At 38.2% G+C, this 27,134-nt stretch overlaps 1 protein-coding gene across 1 annotated transcript in view; it reads left to right on the top strand.

The window, feature by feature from the left end:
- Nucleotides 1-27,134, top strand: part of ZNF804A (zinc finger protein 804A) — a 135,597-nt gene that overhangs the window by 77,405 nt on the left and 31,058 nt on the right. Inside the window, exon 2 of the mRNA XM_015868019.2 lies at nucleotides 24,435-24,578. Coding sequence (XP_015723505.1) covers nucleotides 24,435-24,578 — 144 coding nt within the window. The remainder of the gene's footprint in view (nucleotides 1-24,434; nucleotides 24,579-27,134) is intronic.

Raw genomic sequence — 27,134 nt, 5'->3', positions numbered from 1 at the left:
CATATAGTTTTGAAAATAAGTACATTTGAGGTGTTACAACGTTCATACAAAGCAAGACATCATCTTCTGTCTGTACAACATAATGTTCTAAGTTGATTTAGCAATGATTATAATCAGTAAGTAATAATTTTAAATTGAGGTTTAGTACATCTAAGTGCTGCATACAGCAAAGCATATGGCAGGTTTGTAGAGTGAATAAAGCAAAATTGTTATATGAAAGGTTTGCAGTTACAGCCTTCTTCTGTCCCTTGGTTTTTAGATGTTTCTAAGAGCTGATTGGTTTTGTTTCTGTTAGTTGTTTTCTCAAGACAAATCTGGCTTTATAGTGTTGTGATCCTTTTTAGTAGAGCATATATGTGTTTAGGAACTGAGGGAAGGGAGGAACGTACTGCTTTAGAAATCAAAACACAGAATTAAACTCTTAATGGTAGGGACTCCTGAGAAAAAAGTTGGCAATGTTGCTGAAGGCAACATTTCCTCAAGACTTGCTAAACTATGGAGCTGCTCATATTAAATACCTTCATTCCCTAGGCATTAACTCAGCTCAAGAAAGCTTCCAGAGTTTCTCTGTATTAATACTGTTAGGCAGAAAAGCAGGGAAGCCAGGGCAATTTGTGAGACTAATTGTAATAGAATGAAATAAAAGGGAAAGATACCTTAATTTTTTTATGTGCAGAGAATTTAAGACTTTTGTTCTTTCAACTTTCACGTGAAGGAAGGAGGATAAAAACTCTCAGCAATATTATTAGCTATTCCATCTCAGAATGCTGTGTGCTGTGTCTGTAGGGACTGTGGTGTGCATTTACTGCTTTGTCCTGGCAGCCCTGCCAACAGTTCTGGGACCTTGCTCTGGTCTCTTTCCCAGCACCCATTCCTGTTCCTCTCTGTCTTTTATTTCAGTGTATCTGAGAATTTTCAATCTGAACTGGTATTTGCCATCTTAGTAACTTCCTTTTATGGGGCTACCATGGAGCAGGACTGCAGATGGGAAGAAATTGCTTTCCAGGACATTCTGGGTGATCGTTGTGAGTCTTCATTCCATAAAGCAAAGGAGTAGGGTTAAATTCAGCATTGTGATTTTTCTCCTGCTCCTCAGCTTTTGCCTTCAGATTTTAAAGAATCTTCCACGCCAAACTCAAATTGAGGTTTGTAGAGTAAAGCCACTGCTGCGATATCATTTTCCAAAGAAGCTTTTGTCTCACAAGATAACTGCAGTCTCAGAGATGTTATTAAACGTGAGGCTGTGTTGGTGCTGTGAAGTCTTGTCCTCCTACGGCGCGCCTAAACATTTAAAGCTTAACTGTCGCTTGAAGGTAATTGCATCTTTTATGTGCTGCAACTAAAATAGTTTAAAGATGGATATATTTACGTACATACCTCGTATATGAGCCTATTAATGACTTCCAGGGAAAATGGCGTATAGCAAACAATATATATTCTATCACTTAGTGACATTTGGATTTAGTTCGGCTGTTGCTACGCTTACATTATATGGGTTACATTTGTGCTTAGGTGCTCTGCAGTCTCTATTTGTCTATGCAAACACTGGATGAAAACTAGGGGAAGCAGTTAATCGTAGCCGGCAAGGTGAGGGTCCAAGATATTTAGTTCCTGATCTGTGAAAGACCTTTCTGGTATATAGTTATTATATTTTTAAATATTGTTTGTACAACTGAACAGCAGATTGCACTGTTTTCCATGTTTTCTATTTGTACCTAAGGCTAGGATCCAGTCCTAAAGATGTGTGTGAGTCAGTGAGATACCATGTTGGACAAGAACTGGACATGGAACAACTCACGTTTGTTTATTGGTTAGTGACATGTTGCTGAAAGGAAGCATTTAACGGTGATGTAGGCTAGAAGGCAGAAGTTGTGTCAGTAAACAACGTGAAGCATTTTCCATGGAGTTAACAGAGCGTAAGTAGAATCCTTGAAGTTCTCCATCAAAGTTTAGCTGAGCCCTCGATACAACTTTCACCTTAAACACTCTTCAGTTGAAACTGTCATCTGGATACAGTATCTTTATATTTAAAAGCCTGATATGATTAGTTGCCTGGAAAAGCACTATAATTAAAGTATTTAATATACTGTATGAGCACTTTTCTTTTTTAATCCATAGTTTCTTTGTGAGGTTGAGTTTTAAAGTCTGAATTCTTAACAAATTAATCAGCTTTCCACAGCAAAGCAAACACAATTTCCTCCCCTGCATATTTAAAGTAATCCATGCGGAGGGGGAGCAGGGGAGGGCACACTCCTTGGTGATTATGGCTTTTTTTTTTATATTCCTGCATAATTTGAAATTCTTGAAGTTAAAGATGTAAGAGCAGAGAAAGAAATGCTGCAGTTCATGATATTTGCCTGTCTCCTTTTCATTCTGCTAAAGCAGTACAAGCAAAAGGCTTTCCAGCGTGCTGCTCTGGGGTTTTTGCATTGCTGTAGCTGGGAGATTTATTAGCACAGGTGACAATAAATGGAAATGAGAAGTGTGCAACTTTTGATTTTGGTTATTTTCTTAGCGCCTTAGTATCCAAGCAGCTGATGCTCAAGCTTCTGTGACACTTATCCATATTTTCCTGTGCTGCGCTCAGATACACAGGGCTTTCTTGATGGTAACAAATTAATAGGCAGACCTTTTTCTTGTAATGATTCCTTTTCCCCGTTTGTTAATTTCTTTTACTTATGCAGAGATGTGTTTTCTGCTAATTTGATAGGTGATGGGGCACAGAGTTGCTGAGTGTCTTCATCCATAGCTGTAAGTAGGCAAGCTGCATGCAGGCAACTTCCTATTCAATGCAAAAATGCATTTCCTTCCATAGCTTTTAAAATAATATTTAGGCCTACAGTCTAGAATATTTTTAATAGTTTTGTCATAACATTTATTAACGAATAGATTGAAGCTGTTCTCATAGCCTCTGTGGGTCTGATGTTGCAGATATATGAACGTCTTGCCCCCATTAGTTATCTTGCTAGGACCGGTGCCTCACAGTTTGCAGGAATCAGACCCATCTGCAGTCTTTTGTGGTCTGATGCTTCAATAGCCCCAATCTCTTGCTATTGAATGGAAAGATGCGACACTGGATAGGTTGCAATTAAGTCAGAGAGCTGCAGTGAGGTTACGCAAATGAAATCCAGCCTTTGTGTCTTTTCCAGTCTCTAATTTGTACTCTGCTTGTGTTGTTTTCCATCAGTAGTAAAAGCTTTGCAACTTCATTGCATGGCCAGAGGTTGCTCTTAACTGTGTGTTTTGAGTGTTCCTTGTTTTATCTCTTCTGCTTTTATTCCATCTTAATGTTTTTGTGCATTAGAGGAGTAAGTGTATGGTTCATCCTTCAGCTATAGCAAATTTACTATGCTGTAAAGCAGTTGCAGGCATTGTTTGAACATAAGTAGATGCACAGGTATGCTGTTTGTCATTGGGTTTCAGCTGGAGAATCATTCCTTCATATGCCTTTTAATCTGTGTTTTATACTTTTGAAATATGATGTTCTGGAGTATGGGAGGGTAAACATGAAATAAAAAGCCGAAAATTGCTGGAAAGTTTCTATGCTTACAACATATGGGCATTAATTCATTTGTCACAAAAGCTAAGTGGTTACTGTGTTCAAGCAGAAGCTTTAAATAAGGAATGGAGCCTTTTCCCTTAGCAAGGTCTGGCATTTTCTTTAAGAGGCCATTCTGGAGCCAGGAAAATTGATGTAGGCACAACAGTGTTAAAAGAGAATAAATGCAGTAACAAGGGATTTTAGGACATTGTGCTGCAATACCAGCTGCTTTGTGAGGTTAGGCAGCTGAGCCCCACCGTGTGTTAAAATACTGCAGTTTTCTCAAAGCAGAGAACCATTTCAGTGTTTTGTGTAGTTGTTCACTACAGTGATTCAAAGTTAGTAATTAATGCCTACCAGATTACCAGATTCTTTTCAGTAAGGTACAGAAATACCATTCAGAGTATTTGAAAATACAAGGGGAAAGAAAAAGGTGAATGCAGATAATTTAAATGGCATTAGTGGTTGATCAATAGCAACTAATAATGGAAGTGCTGCTTTTTTGTAGGTCACACTGTTCCTAATAAAATTTGTTTGGGTTTTTACTAATTTTTCACGTTCCATACTGGATATAAAAGCATCCTGGGTTATCATCAAAATAGACAATCCTAGAACCTCATAACTGAACAAGGTTTCTTAATTATCGTTTTTTTTCCATATCTGTCAGAGTACTTCAGGAGTTGCTGATTCTAAGATTGAATACAGAAAAACTATGATAAATGATTGTACTTAATAAAGAGGTAGTTAGCCCTCTATTCTACAGTTATTCAACATGTTTTCCATAAGGTACTATTATATATCACCGAGGATTGCTCAACTACATTTTAAAATCCATTAAGGATGATGGAAAATCAAGATGATGGAAAGATGCTTTTTGCCACTGACTTGCTTGTATGCTTTCAGTATTGGTTATGTTTTTATGAGGTACGGTCTTGAAAGTATACTGAGCTTTTGTGTGATGTGAAGTTTGACACGGTAACTTCCGTGAGCATTTTTATCTTGAAAAATAGTTACTAATTAATGGATGTATTCTAAAAAATCATAAAAACAACAGAAAAAATTAATGATACTCAATGACTCCATATCTTTTACCTAGAACAAATATACTGGCATAGTTTAAATATCATGTTTCTGTGTTGGGAATATTATTTAATGATTTACTAGTTTTCACATACACTCTTGAGTTATCTTATAAGTACTGATTTTCTGCCAAGTATCAATTCTTTGTGGACTGTGCTTTCAGGGTATTTTCAGGTCGTCTGCAGAATTTTATGAGCTGTTTTCAAAATGCAAACCTGTATCAAAATGCACAGCTGTGAAAGTACCATATCATGTATCAAAAGGGAGATGCATTTAAAAACCCATGTTTTTGAAAGCTGTAGTTTTGTGGAACACATAATATGGCCAGAGTGTTTCCCTGAAATATTCCTTAAATCTAAGCACCTTCTCATACTTTTGAAGGGTCTTTAGAGAAGAGTCAGCTTTCATTTCCTACTGGAGAAAGTGCTTGGTAGAATTGCAGTGTTTATGATGCAGAGTAGAAAAACACTAAGTAAACTAAGAGTTAAAATAAGACGCATTGATAGGAAATTATTTCTAATCATTCCTGAAGCATAACAAGAGAATTCTGGAAAAATAAAATTGCAGGACGCAAACCTCAGGTGTCAACTTGTCACCATGTTACTTTTAAAGTAGTTATTAAAATCATTATGCTATCAGCTTGCGAAGTTTAGATACACCAAATATAGCAACCTGGTTAATTGCTTGCTATTCTACAGTGAGTGAAAGGCAGAAGGGGAGGTGGGACTGGTGGGAGCTGGATGTGTTCAAGGTACCCTTAAAGGACTTTTTTCTTGTCCTGTGGGTTAAGTGCTGTTCAATAAGATTGTAGTTTTTGAGTATAGAATATGGTATTAAAAGTACAGCTGCTTACTTTGTGCTCATAGCTTAAAGAAGGTTTTATTGGTATCTTCCAGCAATTCAATACAGTGCATATTGACATTACTTTGTACCTCTAATAACATTGTTGATGCTGCTTTTCTCATGGGGATAGAGACTAAAATGAACCAATGTTTCCAAATAGGCTGCTTAAAATTCTTAAGGTTGGGAGTCAAGATTTAATTTCCTGTTGGAAAGCTTGAGAAAATCAGCTTAAGTTGCTTCAGATTTGTGTTTGTATAAGGAACAGCTTGACTCTTGATTGCTTCAAAATTGTCTCAGAAAAATAAGTGGTGAACACCAAAATTATTGGAGTATCTTTCTGCAGTCTGTAGATGTTGTTGCAAATTCTTCAATGTGTGTAAAATCTATGTTTGCACAGAGATCCTTACTGGGATGATAAGAAGCTGATACAGAGATCATTAATGCTGCTTCAGTGGGATGCTACAGAGCACAAGGAAACCTGGACAAAGTGTTTTGTCCAGCAAGGAAGTATTTAGCTGTCATAGCATCACGAACCTTTATTCCATGCCTCCATACTTGCCAGGTGGTTTCACCTGGTCTGAAAGGAGAAGAAAAAGTAGAATGTGAAAGATCTACTTCTCTTTGTATCTCTTCCTTTCTTCCTCAATCAATTTTGATTTTTTTAACCAAAAATGAATGGTTTATTAATTGATTCCTTCTCCTACAAGAGATCTTGTTGTGCTGACACCCATGCTTCACTGCACAAAAAATTTTCAACTTTATTTTCTAATTTGACTTAATTTATGGCATCTTTAAAACACAAGTTTACACATCTGGGTAGAAATTATATGTATGTATTCACTCAATATCCAAACTGATGATTCCAGATACTTGTTCTACTCTGATACGCTACTGTAAGGAGTTGAAGCAGGTATTTATACTTGTAAGATAATGTTAATATTCAGCATAAATAAGACAGGAGGGGGAGGCCAAAACAACAACAACAAAACAAAGCCCAAAACCAGGCTGATTCTTTTGCTTTCAATTGATTTTTATCTTTCCTGGATTTTTCCTATGAAAGCCACAATACCAAAAGTATTGAGTAGTTGGCTCATTGACAGATCTTTTTCCAGATATGCATATCTATCTTGTGTTTTGATTTTTTTTTCAGCGACCCAGTGTTCTGGTTGTACCTCATTTATTATTGACTGCATTCTTAGAAATACCTAGGGAAGCTTAGGAATATCTTACTGTAGCTTGTGGCTCTCGTTGATGGAGCTGGACTGGCTCCATCTGGGTTCATGAAATGATTTCAGATGTGTGTAGTGGATATTGTTGTGTATATAGAGCCGGAATGCATTCTGAAGTGTTCAAGCATACTGGAATTCTGTAGTGAGTGACAGAAACCTTCAGCCCTTCTGATTTCTAAACCCTTTTTTAACTGCCTTTGGGAAGACTCCTGAGTTGACTAGTAGTAGTTTTTGCTATTCGTCTGATTCATGTGGCAGCTGCGTGCAGTTTTCGTCTTTTTAAGGGAGCTATCAGAAATGTGTTGACCAAAAATCTACATTTTAATATAAGAACTGCTGTTTATACCTGTGTATGGACAATTCATACTGGACAGAGGGAGGATTGGAATTTTCTCATTTTCTAGAGAGACAGAGGTGCTTGTGCTTAATAGACCTCTTCTGGTGATAGGTCTTTATAAAGTGTTTGTTTATTTCTGTTTTGTGAATTGCTTTGTAGTTGATTGTATCTTATTTCTCAAGGTCCTGTTCTGACTGGTCACTGCATGGTTGCCTTGAATCTATCTAAGAGTTAAACTGTCTTTTACTGTCTGTTTGTACAGTTGTGAACCCAGAGAATGGCCATCACTGACCTTCTGTTATCACAGCCAAATAGATATAAAATTATTCCCATCATTAAAGTGACTGAAGTAGCTGGCTTTTAAATGAAACTGCAGATATAATTAGCCCTCAGTGAATTTTAGCATTTATGATGACTTCCATTTAAGAAAGCTGATTTGCAGCTTCTGTGATTGGCTGTCAGAGATTCAAAACAAGGAAGAATTCCTTTTATCTCTCAACTGATAAGAAACTTTATTCTAATAGGGAAAAAAAAATATCTAAAGATTGTAATTATTCAGAAGCAAAGAACTGAAATTTTTTGCTCATCTTTTTCTGAAGCTACAGAGAATTCCAAGGTTTAGAAGATGTGCTGCTGTTCCATTAGTCTCAATCTAGTTATACTAGTGGTTCAAAACTTACATGAAAATTTGCTGCTTGGCTGGTACTAATGAGGAATAATCTAAAGATATATTAATACTGTAACACGGAGCACAGTGCTACTTTGTGGCTACAGTGTGGATTTAACCTTTTTCCTGTACATCGTAGATTCATGTCTAAGAAATCATGAGCTATTGAAGCTCGAAGAGATTTTTTTCTGTAAACCACAGAATTACTACAGAGTGGTTGAGGCTGGAAGGCACCTCTTAGGAGCATTTAGTCCAATTCCCTGTTTCAATCAGGTCATGGAGCATACGTGGCCGGGGATCACATCCAGATGTGTTTTGAGTCTCTTCAGAGAAGGAGATTTTCTGGATCATTCTGGGCAGCCCATGCCAGAGTTCAGGAAACAGCAGGAAGTACAGTGGTGCATGTAGAAGATCCAGGGAGAGCTTTGATGATATGCTCTGACTGGTTACGTGCATTTTGAGGTTACTGATAAAAAGGTTTGCGTTTACCTTCAAGCCTGTTGTTCAGAAGATTGAAGCAGATGCCTTCCCCTACTGTTGGGGAAGGGAGAAAAAAGAGATAACCAAGTTTCCTTTAGCCAATTAGTTTTACATTGTTTAGTTTGAACGTTTGTTAGCTGTAAGGTGGAAATCGTGAAGCAATCTCAAAGCACATTTGCTTTAGAGCAGAAAGTGTTCTTTAATTAATTTATTAATTTGCACGGTTAGTTTTTGAGATACTTTCTCTGTTTCTTTTGCACTCGGTTAGAAATAGGATTACTGAATAAATGACCAGAGGAGAGCAGTAGGTTCTGAAGCTGTCCCAGGCTAATAGCACCAAGCTGGCTATGTGTATCAGCCATGCCACTTGACCCCAATGCATTTCTGAGCAGGCAGGGCCTCCTTTTTTCATCATTGCTGTTGTTAAGGGGAGCAGCCTCTCGGTGTGTTCCTTACCAAGGTCAGACACATCAAATAGAATGGAGCAGCAGCATGAGCGGATCTAAATTGGTTGCTGTGCCAGTTTCTGGCTGTGCTGTGGTATAATATCAAACCGACTGGCTTCTCAGCAGCTGAGATATAAAGGACACAAATGGTATACAGGAAAAAAGTGGATAAGAGTTAACTTATCAGCCAGGTGACTAATAGTGTGAACTTCCAGACCTGGGAGAACTGTGGAGGCATGGATTGCAAAGATCTGCCATTAATAGACTCGATTTACTGGTTTATGATAGAGCTACGTTAACAAGTGTTACGAGGGAAATGATGATGATGAAGTAACACAGTAATTCAGTACCTTTATGCAATCACAGAGTGCCCTTTCAGAACTATTTTAGAAAACTACCAGCATTTCAACACAGTCATGTATTTTAAAATAGACTGTTTTGAGCCTCCTGCGGTCCTGTGGGAGATTATACAGAAATCCACAGAAACAAAATCAGTTCTTTCTTCAGAGTAGCCTGGTGCTATATTTATAGTAATCTTAAAGCTCCCCAAACTGTAGCTATTTTCCCAAATAGGTAACAATCACATATCAAGCAACAAGAGGAGCTGCACACTGCGTCTTACATTTGCCTCTAGAAATCTATAGGAAGAGTTAACCTGCTTGCAGGTTTTGTAAGCAGCTTTTTGCAGGGCAGTATTATTGACCAGGATGCCATCAATATGTAAGGGTTTGACAATCTCTTAGAAATGGAATGCTTGATTCCAGTTATTTCCTTCATGTTTAGGAAGTGGGCAACGGATCAAACTTGAGAATGGGAGTAGTGTCCATTTACCTATAAAGAACAAACTTTACCTGAGATTTCTGATTATTTAGGTTAGACAGTTGTATTTAGAACTCCTTTCTCAACATTAATGTTATATAACCTCCTAAACAGAATCTCATGCAGGGAGAGCTGAGAGTAGAATTATTATGAATGCTTGGTAATACAACACATCCTGCTCATACATTGGTTGGTTTTGGTTTTTTTTTCTTTGAAGTATTAAGGATTTTGTCTATCTGGAGAAAATAATTTAGCATACACTAGAGAAAGTTTTGACAGTACCTGTATTTCGTCAGCACTCGTATTCTACAGCCTCTTCTGTTGAGAAGCTTCTCTATGAATATCCAATGGACAGAAGTCTGTGCTCTACAGACAATTCAAGTAGCAGGTGAGAGATCAGTGCTTAGTTCTCTGCTGTTAACTGAATACCAAAGGCAGGGAAAAAGTGCCTTCAGCTGACTTGAGAAATGTGTGTGATATGAGAGGAAAATAACTGTCAGTAGTTCCCCTTCCTTCAGTTGGTTTGCATTACCAGTCAGCAATCTTTGAGTCTGCCTTTGTGCAAGTCTTGTGAAGGCAGCCATGAAGGAAATGTTTGTTGTGCTTGGATTGTTTGAAGGACAAAGGCTGTGTTTCATCAGAGTATCAAACCTTAATTCATGCATTGTCTTATGTTGTTTTTTAACAGATATATAGCTTGGAGCTCCTTTAAAACCTTGTCATAAAAAGTAACATGTCTTGAGCATGCAAACCTGCAGCATCTACTTCCCTGGTTTTGAAAAAGGCTTTTTGCAGCCTTGAACATAAATAGTTGAATCAAATGAAAAAGATATTGTTAAAACTGTGGCATCATTGTAAACAGAGAAAGCCCAAGACGTTGCTGCATGTGCTCCCGTCTATGTCAATTGGAAACCATTTTTCTAGATACTCTTGAAAATTTATGTGTTGGTATTTACAAACTGTAAGTAAACAAAGAAGTGTTCTCATTCTGAAAACATCAATGAAAACCAGTTGTTCTTGTATTTAACTCAGTGTTATAAACCTGGAGTAAGCCCAGTCTGAAACTGTCTTTCAAATGATGCTTATCTACATCACTTGAAAGGAAATCTATAATGATGCTTTCCTGTGATGTCTGTAAGTATAGATGGTTTCTTTTTAAATAAAAATGATTTAGAGGATGTTCCATGTATTCACGGTGATGGTTTTGTACTGAAAGCCACAGTAAGGCCATAGAGCAATTATTTGGAGTTGTTGGCTGTTGTAGTACATGGATAGCTTGATTTGCATCAGGCTGGCTCAAGCAGAACTACCTGAGGCATGTCTGGTTTTGGGTGGCATATAGCTGCAGGGTGGAAGTGGTTGTTGCTGGACCATGACTGCTCACTTAGTAAATGCTTTGTGCGAGCATTTTCTGTGCGCAACAGAATGGTTTAATCTTAAAACAAGAAGCAAATCTGAAATTGAATTTATTGTTTAATAAAGCTGTATTTGATAGAGATTTTGGCTTCAAGAGTCAGGCAATCAATGTTTGCTTTTAATTACACAGCACTGAAGAGATGCCATACACCTCTTTCTGTGATTCAGTGTTTCCAAGCCGTTATGTTGATAATCAGATCAGGAAAAACAATGTTTTAAATTGGTTAATGAAGTTAAGTGCTAGCACAGCACACCACATTTTCTCTTCTGTGCTCTTTAATCAAATCAATATTATCTGATCTTCCACTGGCTTTAATGTGCTCCAGTTGTATTTACATGGAATTGTTTGAGATCTTTGCTTTCCATTGATCCTGCTCACTGATGATACTGATGTCACCTCTCTGTTCACTCCAAGTTAGTACATTCAACAGTGGATTCCCTGCTGGGAAAAATGGAGCATGCTAGTACAGTATTGCCTTCAGTAGCTGTGCAATGGCTGAGCCAGCATCCTGTTTGGTCATATGCACCACGCCTGCTGAAAAATTGTATTAATGCACATTGGAGTAGGAAATACCACAGGCATGATAATATTGATTTAATCATATATGTGTGTATCACCTTTGGGGAAGAAAAAGGACTTGGAGGTCTGAAACTTTATTGCTCTACCTGTGGAGAGTTATATAATGTGCTGTCTTGGAAAATGCTGTTTTAGTTCTGTGGAGATAGAGAACAAATACAAAAAGACCTCATACCTTTTTTGCTTAGGAAAGTTTGTAAACAGAGGAAAGGAAATGCAATATTTTTTGGACAGCAGACCTTCTCTGTTATGTCCTTCAGGAAAATTACTTTGTGGGTGCTGTTTGGTAAACATGAAGAATGCCTTGGAGTATACTGTGAAGTGTGTTTTGTCATTTCAAAAGGTAGAGTAAAAGTGGAGAGGGTGGAGAAAAAGTTGAAGTCCAATATTCTCTTGTTCTGATGCGTCAGCACGCTGGCATCTATCTGTTGACTTAGAAACAATGGCTTGGCAAAACTATTTTAGCCCTCTACTACTGGTAGAAGCTTGTTAGTCCCATTAATGATTCTAGGCGTGACAGCTTGTCTTAGGTGGTGATGATGGACCTGTCAACTTATTAGGTATGACTTCCTTAACGGTTAGGCCCTCAAATGTAGTGGGTGTGCTGTTTCGGTGCTGTATATATTTATATACGTACATATGCAACTGTGAAACAGAATAATGATTTTCTGGTTTGTTACTTTCAGAGTTTACTGTAATATTTTCTAGCAGTGATTTTTTTAGCCTGATTTCAAGTAGCCATTTTATTTTACGGGATGGTTCCTTTAGGTGCAAATAGCTACTTAAATACACATTAAGAGAATTTGCACTTTTACTTTTATACTGTTGAGCACTGCACAATGCTGTTCTGTCTGCTACTTCTCACTTTTCTATTGCAGAGTAATAAATTCATTTTACAATACTTTATTTCACAATTATTTGCGTGGCATGTAGTTAGGATATTGTTAAGAATAGATACTAGAATCAAGGATGGAGGAGGGCACGTATTTGTTAATGGAAAAAATAAAAGCTTTGTGCCAGTAAATATTTCACCGATTTATGGGGGAAAATGCTATAGGAAAGCTTTTTAAAAGGTCAATGAATTTCTATGAAATTGTTCTTTTCTCATTGCTTTTAAAATTAAGTGTGTGGGGTCAACATTAAAAGCCTCATTTCCATCCTTTGAGCTGCCATTTAAAGAGAAAGTGTAACAGTAAGAGTTATTCACAGCAATAAGTTTAGATTCCTTGCTTTGTAAGATGCTTTTAAAATTGAAACAATAAGGAAACATGAGGAAATGTGTATGTATGTCATCAAATGTAACTCTTCAAATTATCTGATCTGTCAGTGTTGTATACATGGCTCTTCTAATGATTCCTGTGGCAGTTCTCGGTCCTTGATAACCCTTAGATAAAATAGAGAGCCTGTTCTTCTCATGTAGTGCTGTGGGGCTTTGTATACTTCTTATTTCTTGGGAATGGTCCTCTGATTTTTCTGCCAGCAGTGTTACGTGTGCCTCCTTTCAGTTTATGTGGGAGAGATACCTGGTTAAAGGGTGGCTTGGGTTGAGAAGGAGGCTGTGTTTCTATGCAGATAGGTTTTGCTTCCATTTAGTTGACCAAAATAACCATTTTCTTTGAATAAAGTGGTGTTCGAAGTCAGGTCAGATGAGGGTCTGGGCAGGCTGAGCTGGTGGGTGGTCACCTTGTCCATGGCAGAGTGTTGGAACTGCATATGCTTTAGGAGCCTTACCAGTCCAGGCTATTCTGTGGTTTCCAGAGGTTGTTTCAAAACATTTTAAATGGTTGTTTTTAATAAACAAGGTGATGGCAACCATCATTACTTTTCTTCTTTCCTTACTTCCTTGCATGACTACTGAGTTACAAAACTCAATTTTATTATGAGAATGTCACAGTCCTTAAAGAAAAGAAAAGGCTTATGAAACTCAAAAATTCAGACTGTGGAAAAAGTAATATAATCAACAGACTTGTCTAAGTCTCACTAAGACTCATGGAAGGAATCCAAACAAAATCAGGATACAAGCAGAGTGCAGATTTTTTTTCTATGTACTTTCAGCTTTCTTTTCAAGGACACAAAAGGTCATTCTCAGTCCACTGAGATCTCTGTTTTCTGCTGTTATTATTCTTCTGGTTAGGGGAACTTCTTAGGAGAGAAAGCAGCTAACAGATATAGCACCTGTTAACTTCTCAGATCAGAGCTAAAGGGATGTTTAATTCATTATCCTTCTAAGCTGTTTTAGATTAGAATGACCTTTTCTTGGCTTCATATTAAAGTCCCCTTCTTGAAAAATTAATGTTTTCCTCCATGTTGCATGTATTGATTATTAGTGGCTAGATAGTTGCTGGTATTTATTCATAATTAAAAATGCAGTAGGCGAGAAAGTTGAATGTGAAGGTATGTGGCATCTCTTCTTCACTGCATTTTGGTTTAACCCTTACAAACACGTATACAGAGCAACTGTACTTGAAAATCTGTAGGAAAATAAACATGGAGAAAATTGGTATCAGTAGGTCTCAGATGTTGAGGTAAATCAGCTCAGGAGTGGTGTTGCTGATAGAGGATGCTCAGTTGTTTTGCCATGGCTTTGGGCAGTCACTTGAAGAATGTGCAACTTGGATCACAGCAGTTTCTGCACTAAACCCACTGAAGAACCAGCTTTGTCCTGGTTTTTATGGAAAATACCACTTTTTCTTTGGTGCTTTTGCACTGTTACATAAGCTAGACTTGAACAGCTGAATATTAGAAAGATTAGAAAGAAGCAATTAAGCTTAGGAAGAGTTCTAAGGATTGTACTGGGTGACGGAAGATGTCAGTATTGATTTTCTGCCACTTTCATGTCTGACCTTTTGGATTTCAGGAGATGCTCTTAAGAGGATTTTGCTTGTACCAAATTAAAGAGATCACAGCACAATTGCTGCCTCATATTAGGAGAACTGGCTGAGCTCTTGGGCTCTGTCAGTGCAGTCTTAACGTATGTAGGATTGTTGTCAATACTTGATTGAATGTGCTTCCTTGCACAGCTGAGAGGCTGTTTATAGAAAAAATAAATGGTGATAAATGTAGTTACCATTTATTTTACACAAGTCACATAATTATAAGCTTTGGTTTGTAAAAATGATAACATGCAAAATGATTAAAACTTACCACAAGCTTCGTTATAACAATGCTTCCAATGAAGCAAATCACTAAATATAATCTTAAAGCTGTAGCAACATTGATAGTGATGAAATCAGAAGAAAAAAAAAAACCATAAGAGCTTTTTTCTTTGTTAAGCATCTTCTGGGAACATGAGCATCCTTTGCTGTACCCCTGTCAATAGGAAACGAATGTGTTGGCTGGAGTGGTTAAACGTGGTTAAAAGTCTTTTGTGTGACTTCAGCACGTTTTTTTACTGTAGCATGGAGCTTGGTTTGCCAAAATGATTATTTTTTGTTGCCCATCCTGCAACAGTAAAAGGGGAATTTCTTGTGGTTATTGGCACAGTTAGAAGAAACAAGGCATTGGTATGTAGTCTCTGCCATGTGTTAACCCTGTGGTGAGCTGGGGAATTGGAAGAGACCTCAGATCATCTCTAGTCCTCACAGTTGTTTGTGGTAAGGTCAGCACTAAAACCACCCAGATCTGAGATCTTACTGTTTACTATGTATCAGATCCCTTGGGGGGTTTGTCTTCGTAAGACTGAGCAGGCTTCCCAGATCCCTTTCTGTTACAGCAGTTTGTCAGGATGGCGGGTCATTTCAGCATCTTTGAAGTCTGATTTCTGAAGTAATGTTTATGCTGCCATGTCTTTGTATGTGCTTGTGTGTAAACACAAAGGAGAAAACCTATTTCAGTCTGACTTTGCAGAGAATCTGGGATCTCCAGGTTTTTAAGTTTTAAACACTATTTCACTACTGAAGGATCTATTAAGTGCTTTGAAAGAGGAAAGGACCATAGAGTGAGGATATGATTTGTACATGGTGGAAAATGCCCAGAAGAAATCAGAATTACTGTAGTGCATTATCAACCATAGATAAACTGGAATGCTGCTAATCTGTCTGCCATTATAAACAGCATTGCAGCTATTGTTCCTTTTTAACACAAATGATGAGTGTGTTTGGAAATGCTGATGTCACTTAGGTTTCCATGATTCTTCCATCTCAGAAAGAAAATGTGTTGTGCAACATGCAGTTTCCATGGCACTGAGCATTTCTCTTTTATTTATTCCTTCAAGGCAGCTGGAGCTCCTTTCAGCTAAAAAAGGAAAACTTTTGGCTGGGCAGAGATGGCTTAAGGCTAGATGAGAATTGAATAATCCAAGAAAATGAAGCCTTAGAAAACAAAAAACAAACACACAGAGTACGTATATACAAGAAATCTGTTTCCTTTACTGAATGATTGAGCCCACCACTAATGCTGGAATCTCTACGTTTCTGATCAGCATCTTGTGCCACCACTTGTCTCCCCTATCTATTCTTCTAGTTGTATACAATGATCCTTGGTCCTCCAGGTAACTTTTCCTTTGTGATGATTAAGTTAAGAGCTTTGCATCTATAGTTTTATGGATACCTAAACTCATGTGTGAAGTCAGTAATGCTTTAATTAGATAGATAGATAGATAGATAGATAGATAGATAGATAGATAGATAGATACATGAAGGAGTTAATGTCATACATACAAATATACATACATAGAGGGAGGGGGAGAGGTTATAGATTGCTTTTTTCCCCATTCCTGCACTAAAGTATTTTTAACCTACTTTTTTTTTTTTTTTTCTTGAGGAAACCTGACTGTGTTGTGGATGTACCTTATTTCTCTGCACCACTTTAAGCACAGTTGCATTTATGGGTGATTCAAGGTTGGTATTCTTGCTCCCCCTCCCCCGCCCCAAGGAAAAATTTAAGCTTAAGCCAATTTGTTATTTAGGACTGACTGTTTCTATGAGCTTCAGACCTGCAGAGGAATTTTATCAGGCTCTTGGCCAGTAAACACTGTGCAAAAAAAGCATTCCTGGATATTGGAGAGGATGGGTTTATTGACAGATGCCAGAAGTAGTAATGTGTCTTTTTCTTCCCTGCTTTTTCTGACGATGGAAACGGGTTGAATTTTTGGAGTGTAAGTGTATGTCACGTCATATTGAGCCCCAGTACAGAAACTGAAGTTTGTGTCTACTCGTAATTAGTCAACTGAAGAAGCCGAGGAATGTAATTCCTTGTAGTTCTTGTGCATTTTTCCTTATGTGGCAACTCCCCATATTAAAAGTACTTAGGTCAAGCCCTGTAGGATGAATTCAATTTCATGACCAGGTGTCTGTGGGTTATAGTAACAGGGAACAGTGGAGCATTATTCTTGTTTGCATCCTGTTTTCCATCAGTGAGTCGGACTTTGTGGGCAGAGGCACACAAACCAGAAGCGTTTCAGACCTTACCCTTTCTCAGATACCTCTTCAGTGGCCGGATTCTTAAGTGCTTGTGACGTATCACTTCAAAGCACATGAAGGAAGGCTAGCAGTGATGGGTCCCTGGAGCTATAAAATGATAGGAAATTTGCATGAGAAGGTTTAATGGTCTGGAAAGTCACAGTAAAATGGAATCGGTATGAAGGTCTGTAAAGAAAACTTTTCATGAGTGTTTTTTACAGTAGGCACTGCTCGGAGCAAACACATCAACTGTGAAAACTCAGTGAACCTGCTGATTGTAAAATGCAGAGTACAGCTTCCTTTATGGGGCAGACATAGAGTGTGTTTGGGTTTTGAGGCGCGGATTAATGTTTAGGTAACTGAGTTTTTTGTATGGAAGAAGGATGGCTTGCAATTTCAACCAACTGTGGAGCGGCTGTGTTCTGGAGAAGAACAAAACTGGAAGGGTATGTGTATTAATGTCTGTTCAAAATATGATTCTATTCCCTTGTGCTTTTCTTTATGGTTTCACACGCACACAAAAAAAGAGAAAAAGAATCTTTTAAAAATATTAGCAGAAATAGAAAAAATACAGGAAAAATAAAGTTTTGGAATCTTAGGCAAGAAATCACTATTGACAATCATGATAAAAGTCATTGTAGAAAAAGAGTTGTTACAATCAACAGCCAGAGCCAGGGAAACTGAAATTGAGACATCTGATCTGAATGTACTAGTGCACAGGCTTCAGCGAGCGAGTTGCCCTGCAGTCAATGCCATGGTCAGAGTTAAATGTATATCAGGTGATGTCAAATTTTCTTACTCCCCAGTGCCTCAGCCAACTAAATTGGTAATTCTTACCAGGCTAAAAACTAACTGCACAAAGAAGTCTGTGATTGACAAACTCTACAGCAACTTCTAACACTTAAGTAATAGCTACCAGTCAACTGGCAGTGGGTTATCATGAGATGAAATAAATCCTCAAGCCCTTTTTCACTCAGTCACAGAATTGGAGCTGGAAGAGGCCTCCAGAGATGATCAAATCCAGCACCCCTGTACCCTCTTTGGATGAAGGTTGCTGGGCATAAACATTGAGATTTGATCCAGTGTGTGCTCTGGAGTGGCTTGTGGTCTGCTTCAGGGTTATATGACTTCTGCAGGGGTTAAAATGCACTGTGTTTTGTGTTGGGTAAGATATAAGAGCTTGATTTTCCAGAGAGTTGAATTATGTTAGATGCTTACGTGTCAAGGAAGTTACATTGAGGAGCTATGTAAATCTTTAGATGCCTGCTGTAAGGAAATGAAATGCTGAAATCCAGCTGCAATGTTTCTTTAAATCAAAATTCTGTTCAAATAGAAGAGCATGACTGGACTATTTGAGGCAGACCAGTAAAGGCTGCTTCCTCCCCTGCTTATCACTTAACGATACACATCCAGTGGGGAAAAAAAAGCTTTTCTTCTAATACACGTCTATGTAAACCTTTTAATCTTCTACTGTTACGTATATCTTTGGTACAGCAAAGCATTCTTCTATTCCATCTTATGCAGATTGCATTGAGTGGTGGTGTTGGGGCAGTTAAGTTTTTCTTCATTATAAGTAGGCCTATGTTAAATGTCTCACAAAACGTTGGTGAAGAGCCCCCTGCTTAATAAGAGTATGCAAGTGAAAGTGTGTGGCCAAGGTTGTCACCTTTTAAGTGCATGCTCTGCCTGGAAATAGTTTTCAAATCGCTAGAATAAATAAGTAATTCTACAGATATATGCATGAGAGTTAGTTTTAATGGCAAAAAAGCTAATTAAGTGATTTTATGAGTCCCAGTTAAAAGTAATTATACAGTTGAAAGTGCTTTAAGGAAGTTAATGAGACAGGCAAATCTGATAGCAAATTACTGTCTCATCATTAGCTTCCTTTACAATTAATTCAATCCTAATATTGCAGGACAGTAATGTGTGGTGTTGCACCGGGCCCAGCTCTGTCCCCATGCCCATCCATGTCCCTGCATGTGGAGCAGGAGCACAGAGTTCATCCATTCAAATGAGCATGGGTGGTAAGAAACTTGTTTCTAAAGAAGTGAGGGTGGCATTAGGAAACCAGCAGCTCTGACTGGAATCAGTGAGCTATTTCCTTCTAATAGCACTGTGTTATTTGTCCTAATGCCAGAATGTGTGCCTGAATGTGAAATTCTGTCATAAAGCTAAGAATATGTATGCATAAGTATTTACATGTTCGCAGTAGCATTTTTGTGTACACACACAGCAGCTGAGCAGCTCCTTGTATGTGGGACCTGTTTTGTTTGGAGCCACTTGTCTGCAGGTCATTGTGAGGAGAAAACAAAGGCAGAGCAATTTTTACTTTTGTTTTTTCAACCTGTGATGTGAAATTTATGTAGAGGTCTTCAGCGTGACCATTTTTCCTCAGCCCTGTAATCATCCAGTGCAGCAAAACAGTGAAGCACAGGGGTCGCTGCCCTTGAAAACTCCTTTGCCTGCAAGGAGCATGGGATCAAAAACTCAGCCAAATAATATCTGATGTTTATGGCCTTGTGAGAGCTGTATGTTGCTATCGCATCTCACAGCTGACAGGGAAGTTTGAAGTGAGGTAACAGCGAAGATGTGACAGAATTGTCACTGTTGTCCCTGCCAGTCTTCTTTTCAACTTAGAATAAAATGGAATTTTGTTGCACGATATGAATTTGCTGAGATCAATGAGGAGTTTGATCAATGTATCTAATTTGTTCTGCTTTGGCCTCTCCGCCTTCATAAGGCCAGGAACCTTATAAATAATTAGGTTTGGTGCTAGAGCGCATTAATACCATGAATGCTTTCTATTTTTTATTTATTCCCTCCCATTCAGTGGATGATGTATAGACTGCTCATATGAGGAAAAAAAATGTGATATAAGAAAACATTAAAACAAATGATGTGTGCTGAGGAATACTAAGATTGATAGCAGGGATGTTAGTAAATTGTACCTTTTATTCAGTGATATCTGTTCCTTCTCAGTGTCTTTATAGCACCTAGCAAATAAACCAGAAATGACGACATCATTAATTCTGTCCATAGATATTACAGTGTATTACAGTGAACTGGCTATAGATGTATCTGCTTTTAAGGTACATCTTTTTTTTTCTTTTTTTTTTCCCCCTTGATTCTTTTTTCATTCTCCTTTCTTTTTGTTGGGCTGGAGGGATGGGGAGAAAGGTGGTAACAGCTTGCTTATAAGCACGCTCTATAAATCATAGAATCATAGAATTACCCAGGTTGGAAAAGACCGTGAAGATCATCAAGTCCAACTGCAGTCTAACCATAGTACCCTAATTCTAACAACCCTCTGCTAAATCATATCCCTGAGCACCACATCCAAACAGCTCTTAAACACATCCAGGGATGGGGATTCAACCACCTCCCTGGGGACCCTATTCCAGTACTTAACTACCCTTTCTTTAAAGAAGTGCTTCCTAATATCCAAACTAAACTTGCCCTGGTGTAACTTGAAACCATAATATAAATGCAACAACTACAGAGTGATTTTAACAGAGCAAGAGAAAGAGCTGGATTTTTTTTTTTTTTTGGTAATGCTCAAAGTATGATTTTGTCTTCATTTTTTTTAGGCACTGGGACAGAAAAAAAACAAGCTTTCTATATATGCACATCTTTGATTGTGAGGCAAGGGTAATGTCGAACATCAGTCGGATCTTATGTGGTCAAATAGAGAGGTTCAGACTAGAGCAGCCTCATCCTCCCTGGGAGGACCGTACCAGTAAATACTCTCAGAGAAGGGAGTTGTTTCTGTAATACACTCTACTTTGCAGTGACTGCCTGCCTGACCCTTTTAAGCCTACAATAAGTGTAACATAGCTTACTGCAATAGAGGGTGCTCACATTTCCTGTGAAGTAAGAATATTCACTGTGGCAATCAGAGCAGTGCAGGTGATGTTCTACAGTTTCACTTTCTTACATACTTTTTTCCTATTTAACTGTCCTACAGACAATAGACACATGAGACTTTAATCCAGGTAGTACTCCATAAAAACATCCTGTAGACTAAGGAATCTTGTCAACTTCCAGAAGTTATCCATGGGAAACAATAAATGCTTCTGTAACTTTCCTTCTTTCTTTCTTTCTGTCTGCACAATGGCAATGGAAGGTCCCATCCTGCTGTTGCAGGTGGCACCTCTGCAGATGGAGCCTGCTCTTTGTGCCATTTGTCAGATGCTTGCAGCAGCGTTTGCACTTCAGGCTTAAGGATTTGGAGGGTGGAGAAGATGGATTCAGAGAAATAAAGCCAGCTGAGAGATGTGAGCACTTATTAGGGATCTTTCATATAAATTATGAAAGATGGCTCCAGTGAATTATAGCCGTAGGCTTTCAGATAATAAGCCTTTCAGGAAAAAATAATGAAACTAAGTGATGCTTGGTTCTGAGTTTCACTACCAAGATGAATCATAATTCAAAGTTCTTTTTAGAACTTCCCGTATGGTTTGCAAATTTTTTTGGATGCAATTGCAACTAAGCTGGGTAATAGTTAGCCATTTTAAATGTTTTTGGCTACTGCTTTACTCCTGGCATGCTCCTCTCCAGCAAGTTGCTGTCATTCCCGTCTGCAATCCGTAGCCCACTGCTATCAAGGTCCAGGGACTGTCATCTCTTACTGCCAGTTTTTGGGCATCTGTCCCTCATCAAAATTCATAGTGCCAGCAAAAGCCTCCTCTTCCAAGGTAACGTTCCCTTCCAAATCAATACAGATGGTTTGACAAGCAGGAAATCTGTCTGTATTCTCCTTTTCTCCATCCCTTGTTTATCCTTGGAAACATTTACCTTAAAAAATAAAATAAAAAATCAGCACAGGTGTTTGGAGATGTAGTTCAGTATAGTTTCCTGCAGTTTGGAATCTATGTGTGATTTTCATCTGGTAGTCATAGAGAATAACGTGAAGAAAACACTTCATGTATCATGATTGCTTCAAATGCAACCAGAATTTTGGAAAAAATAACCACTGCTACTATTCCTTTTAGCAATTCTTTGCCACAACTGTGCTTCTATTTCAGATTGATACCCCCTATCTTCAAATAATGATGCTTTCTGCCTGTGTTCAGATCACAAAGAGTGTATTTCACCAGTGAAGTTCTCCTGTAGCAACTAGTGAATGTGCCTGTGTCCATTTGTATCCTCTTGTTGTCTTGTGCCAGTGCTTAACCCATTCTTCTGGGCAGGATATGCTGTCTTTGAATGTATCCTGCTTCCTTCATGTTGTTCAACAAGTCAAGTGAAGGTTAGTAGTTGAATAGAAACTTCTCCTGCCAGCCAAATACTTTACAGCAGCTGATGATTTAGTTGATATAAGGGTTGGAAAGGAGAGTACAGCTGGAAAGGCTTTTGAGGCTGCGAAAATTACAGGGAAGGTAACACATGACCTGGGTCTGAAGAATGACTGAATAGGCCAGAAAAGTTTTATTCATGTTGTGATGGTGTATATATTTATGAATGACCCAGAGAAAAGGAATTAAAAAATGGATGTTTGTGACCTCCTCCAATATGAGAATAAATAGAATTTCAGTTGGGCTTCAAAGCAAAGTGGAGGAGAGAGTAGCGTTAACAGTCGCTTTATCTTTGTTATAAACAATAAATTTTTCCTAGGTTCAAGATGTTGATCTTATCTGTTACAGTCAGTTATGTATTAATAACATCCAATATTTGTTGGCTTTAAAAATATAAGTCTTGTCATAAAGAAACCCTGTATTTTCCTCTCCTATGTCTGTGATCCAACTCTGCCATTGCATTCTCTGTGTTTACTTGCATCTATTTCAGATGATACTGAAATATAAAGTGAGCCCTCCCCATCCAAGTACTTGAGGTACAATGAGGTTTTATTACTTTGCAGTACAATTGTTCTCAAGGTTCTAAAGTCTCTGCTCCATTTAGGATCTGGTGGGCATATCAACTACAATTGCACCATGGATTCCATTCAGGTTATGTTCTGCTGTATAAGCAGCATTTCAAAAATGGTCCTTTTTTCAAGAAGAACACCAATAGTATTACATAATCTTATTTAAGTTACTGCCCTACATTAGTGTGACTTGCAGAATTTTGCTTTGGGGTTATACAACATGTTGTGAGATTTTCATACAAGAAAAAATGATTGTTGATTTCACCACTGTTGTCTCAGAATTCATCATATTTTCTGTTTTCCTTTGCAAGTATTATATGTACTATAGTAAATTCCCTGAATCCACAGTTTTCTCCTTTGTTATCTTTTAAAACCCAGTAAAATTAGTTGGGGTCCCTTTGCAGAGTGTGAGAATTACTTTTAAGCTGTTTCAAGGGAGCCTCTGCCCTTAGAGGCTTTTGAATTGTTTTCTCTACTGCTTTTTTAAATACAGGCATCTTAGTTATGCTTGAAGTGATTCAAAACTTACAGTTACGTATAGTTATTACTAAAAACTAATGGCAGAGTTTCCAGGGTAGCTTTCCATACAGCACAGATGTATTTCAAAATGTAAAATATTTCTGTTTCTTCAATATGCCAACTCACTTTGTTTCTAACTGAGACAGATTTTATGCGGCTTAGTTCTAAAAATGTGCATGAAATGTGTGAGTTCCTTACATATCAACCAGTATTCAAAACACTGCTCTGAAGAAATTTTTTTGCATTTCTTTTAATGGTCAAAAGGGAAGGAGTGGGTACCTCTGTTTAAGGATGAATTGGTGGTGTTTGCTACTGGCCCAGTCATGCTGAATTGTGTTTCAATATAATTTGAAATAAATACCTTTTGGTTATCTGTATTTTCTTAGTGTTTGCTGCAGTTGGGGCTTCAGCATGCAGCTCTGTCTAAGACTTGTCAAAAGCAGAAAAGCAGGAAGCGTTTCACTGAAGTCAACATGTATAGTGTATAACTGGCGCTAAACTAATTTGAGATGACAGACCATTTCCATGCTCTTTCAGAACTTGCCATGTTGTCATCAGTGCATTCAGGAAAGGGAAAGCATCGCTTGTATAGAACTTGTTCGTAAATAATAAGCAAGGTTGTTTTAAATGCTTTTGCTCATGTGTGGTAAATGGAGATGTAGGTCTTTCCTTCTAATGCTGGATGACAAAGCTTTGGAAGATATTCATTGACTCTCAGCTGTCAAAGCATTCATCGTGTTTTCATGTGTTTCTGTGCGCAGAGAGACGCAGCTGAGGTTTTTTCATTTCCTTTTTAAGAAGAGCATTTCATTGTATAAGTCAGGTAACTCAATAATTGGAGTTTGTGTCTTTGTGATTATTCTGCTTAGGCATGTTAACTCCCTGGTCATCTGTACAGTGAGTCTTGGGTTAACTGGGAAATAAAACCTTGAGCACGATAAGTATTTGTATTTGGAAAGGACCTGAGGAAATCCATCTGTAGTCTAATGTCTGACAGAGCCCCTGAGGTGAGCTGGCAACTGAATAGCAAATTGAAGTGTGCAAATCCTGAGCCTCTCAGCAGATAATGTAAATATGTGCAATGTAACACAGCAAATATGCGAAGGCTTTTAGTTACGGAAGTGTGTAAATGTTTACAAATATGATTAACTGCAAAGCACAAAATCCATTCGCAGCATCAGAGGAATATACTAAAATTACTTTTCCATTTCCCCCCAGGATTATGCTGAGAAGAAAAACACTATAGCAAAAGCCCTGGAAGATCTGAAAGCCAACTTCTACTGTGCACTCTGTGACAAGCAGTACTATAAACACCAGGAGTTTGACAATCACATTAACTCATACGATCACGCTCACAAACAGGTAAGAGGAATCTTCTCGCTATTTAAACTTTGTTCCAATAGGAATGTTGACATTTTTGGTTGTTGTGTCCTTCAGGATGGCTTGAATATTTCAGTCAATTCTGGGGAAAAAAAAGGAGGCAGTTTTCATAGGAATAAGTCATAACTTGAAGGTTTCACAGCCAAACCTTCTGAGACGCAAGGAATGGAGAATACCCTAAAGGAAAAGCAAACAGTTAAATGGTTACAAGGTACAATAAATGACTAAAAAAAGAGGGAAAAAAAAAAAAAAAGGTAAATGTGGAATTCACTTATCTTCAGTTTAATTTTGCATGTCAGTAAGTACAGTTGTATATTTAAGAGATTATAGGGAATCGTTTGTGTTGGAACAGGTGTGGGTCAGAAGCTTGGTGTACTTTTCGGTCGTCTTCCTTTTCAGAGCTGCATCTGCGTGAAATGGGCTGTAATTTTACTTCAGTGTGCTGAGTTCAAAACCCCTTCGCAGTGAAACGTTTCTGTCTTGGTTCACAATAAAATGTGTTAGGTGTTAAACATTGGTATTTACAGTTTTACTGCTGTGTTTTATCGCTGCAACTCCAAGTCCTGAGTCTTGCTTTTATAACATAATGATGAGAGGCAATGCCACTGCAGCCTTATGGTTTGCAGAGTGGTCAGCTATGTGTTGTGCAGAGGAAAATGCAGCACATCTTGACTTTGCCAAAAGGATATGTAATGGTATAACCACACAGGAAGTTTCTACTTAGTCCAATTAGCTGGTAATTATCCTTTATCTTTGTTTTTATCTGGTGCAATCATAGGGTTCTGGATCAGAATCGATTGCTTTTCATTCTAATTGAATCTCTCTTTGTCCTGTAGTTTCTTTCAGATACTATCAGCTTTGTGTGAGTTTTAGATTAGCTGTTTAGAACTACAAAGCTGCTGACCTCATCAGCTATAGGAATGTGTGGGAAACTGGAAGGAAAGCTGTACTAGAGGAGAAATGATTATCTAACTTCATTTTGTCCTAGAAGTACTTAAAACTTATGAGTTGCAAGTATTATGACTTTAAGTACAGCTGGAACTGGTCCTTCAGGCTCCGTCACATAACATCACCTCATTTATGGAAAGCAGGGGAAAAAGTGATGGGCAGAGTCTTCCCCGCTTGATCTCTCTTAGGAATTTCAGACTGCTCTGAAACACCTTCAAATAATGAGAACCTGAAGGCTGCAGTAATTGCTCCTCTACCTATTCAGTATTGATGAAAATATACTTTGAAGCTTAGGTCAGGTATGAGACTTGCTTCAGTGTTTCACATTGCTGCTTCTCTTTTTAATTGCTTTAGACAGGAGATGCTGGGCACTGCAGCAGCAGCATTTGGAGGAGTGTGGCAGCTCCTTTATCTTTTGGGTGGCGGCTCAGGGTATCAGTGTTTGCATGTGTCATCTTAGCTGGGGAAATTCATTAAGCCGTACTCTTTGTATGTAAGATAACTACAACTCCCAAGTCGTTGGTGGGAAATCAGACAAAGGTGGCCTCCTTCTCCAGCAGGACAAGCTGAATGAGTGCTCATTTTGACAAAGAGAACATTTTCTGTAATACTACTAGAAAATAAGGTTATTGATTCCTGAGATAAAAAAGTTAAATCAGGTTTAACTCTTTTGGAGCATCTTCTTTTGTGGCTTTGATTGCTGTGATAAAAGTTAGTCATCTCAGTTCCTGTATTTCAGGGAAGAAGGAGGCAGGAAGCAAATGCTATGGTGTGGCCTGCCTTGGATTTTCAAGGATTTTAAAACCAAGTCTTTTATTTGTGAGCAACCTCATTTTGCTAGAGCTATTTGTAGATGCTGCTGTAGGACACTCTGTTTTTGTTGTGAACATTCCAAACTCGGTGGCAGAAGCTTTCCAGTGGTTTACTGTGGGAGCTGAACAGTTGACCTTGGTTTTGCCTCTTACTAGTCTAACTTCAGCATTCAGTCACGCGTTTCTACTAATAATGAGCAGGTAGGGGGAAGCACTTATTTAAAAACAGAAAGTTTTCTGTGCTCCCAGAATAGCTGTAAGCAAAAAGATGGTTATGTTTTTCTGCTCCCAACACAATGTCCTTAATGTGATCAAGTGGCTGAAACCTCTGCCCACCTGAAATCATCGCAGCCGTTCTGGAAAGCCTTATTTAATGCTAACCAAGCACTCTGTTGTCACGCAATCTAAGCCATGGGGTAGTTTCTCAGAGTAAGTTTTTATCACATCTGTGTCTCAGTTTTATTGTGGATTATTATTTTCTATCCACTGAAAGATTGCTAGCACATGAAGTTTTTCATTTTAATCCTCAATATTTACTAATAAACTGTAAAATAGCCTTTTGGACTGAGAATCCCATATTGTCAGGAATTGCTTGTGCTTTGATTTGTTGTCTAATATAGCTTCTGCACTCATCTGACCAGACCAGAAATGAAGGCTAGAGCAAAATTAATTTTATTGCCTAGAAGTTGAAGGAGTTCAGACCAATATGTAGGGGTTTGCACCTGCTTCTGTTAGTGCTTTCCTGTTCTTAGATTTGACAGTATGCTTGGGAGAGTAA

The sequence above is a fragment of the Coturnix japonica genome, chromosome 7 (genome assembly GCF_001577835.2).
Source record: "Coturnix japonica isolate 7356 chromosome 7, Coturnix japonica 2.1, whole genome shotgun sequence".
Lineage (NCBI taxonomy): Eukaryota > Metazoa > Chordata > Aves > Galliformes > Phasianidae > Coturnix > Coturnix japonica.
The sequence above is the reverse complement of the archived record's forward strand: the minus strand, read 5'-3'. Positions and strand labels throughout refer to the sequence as shown.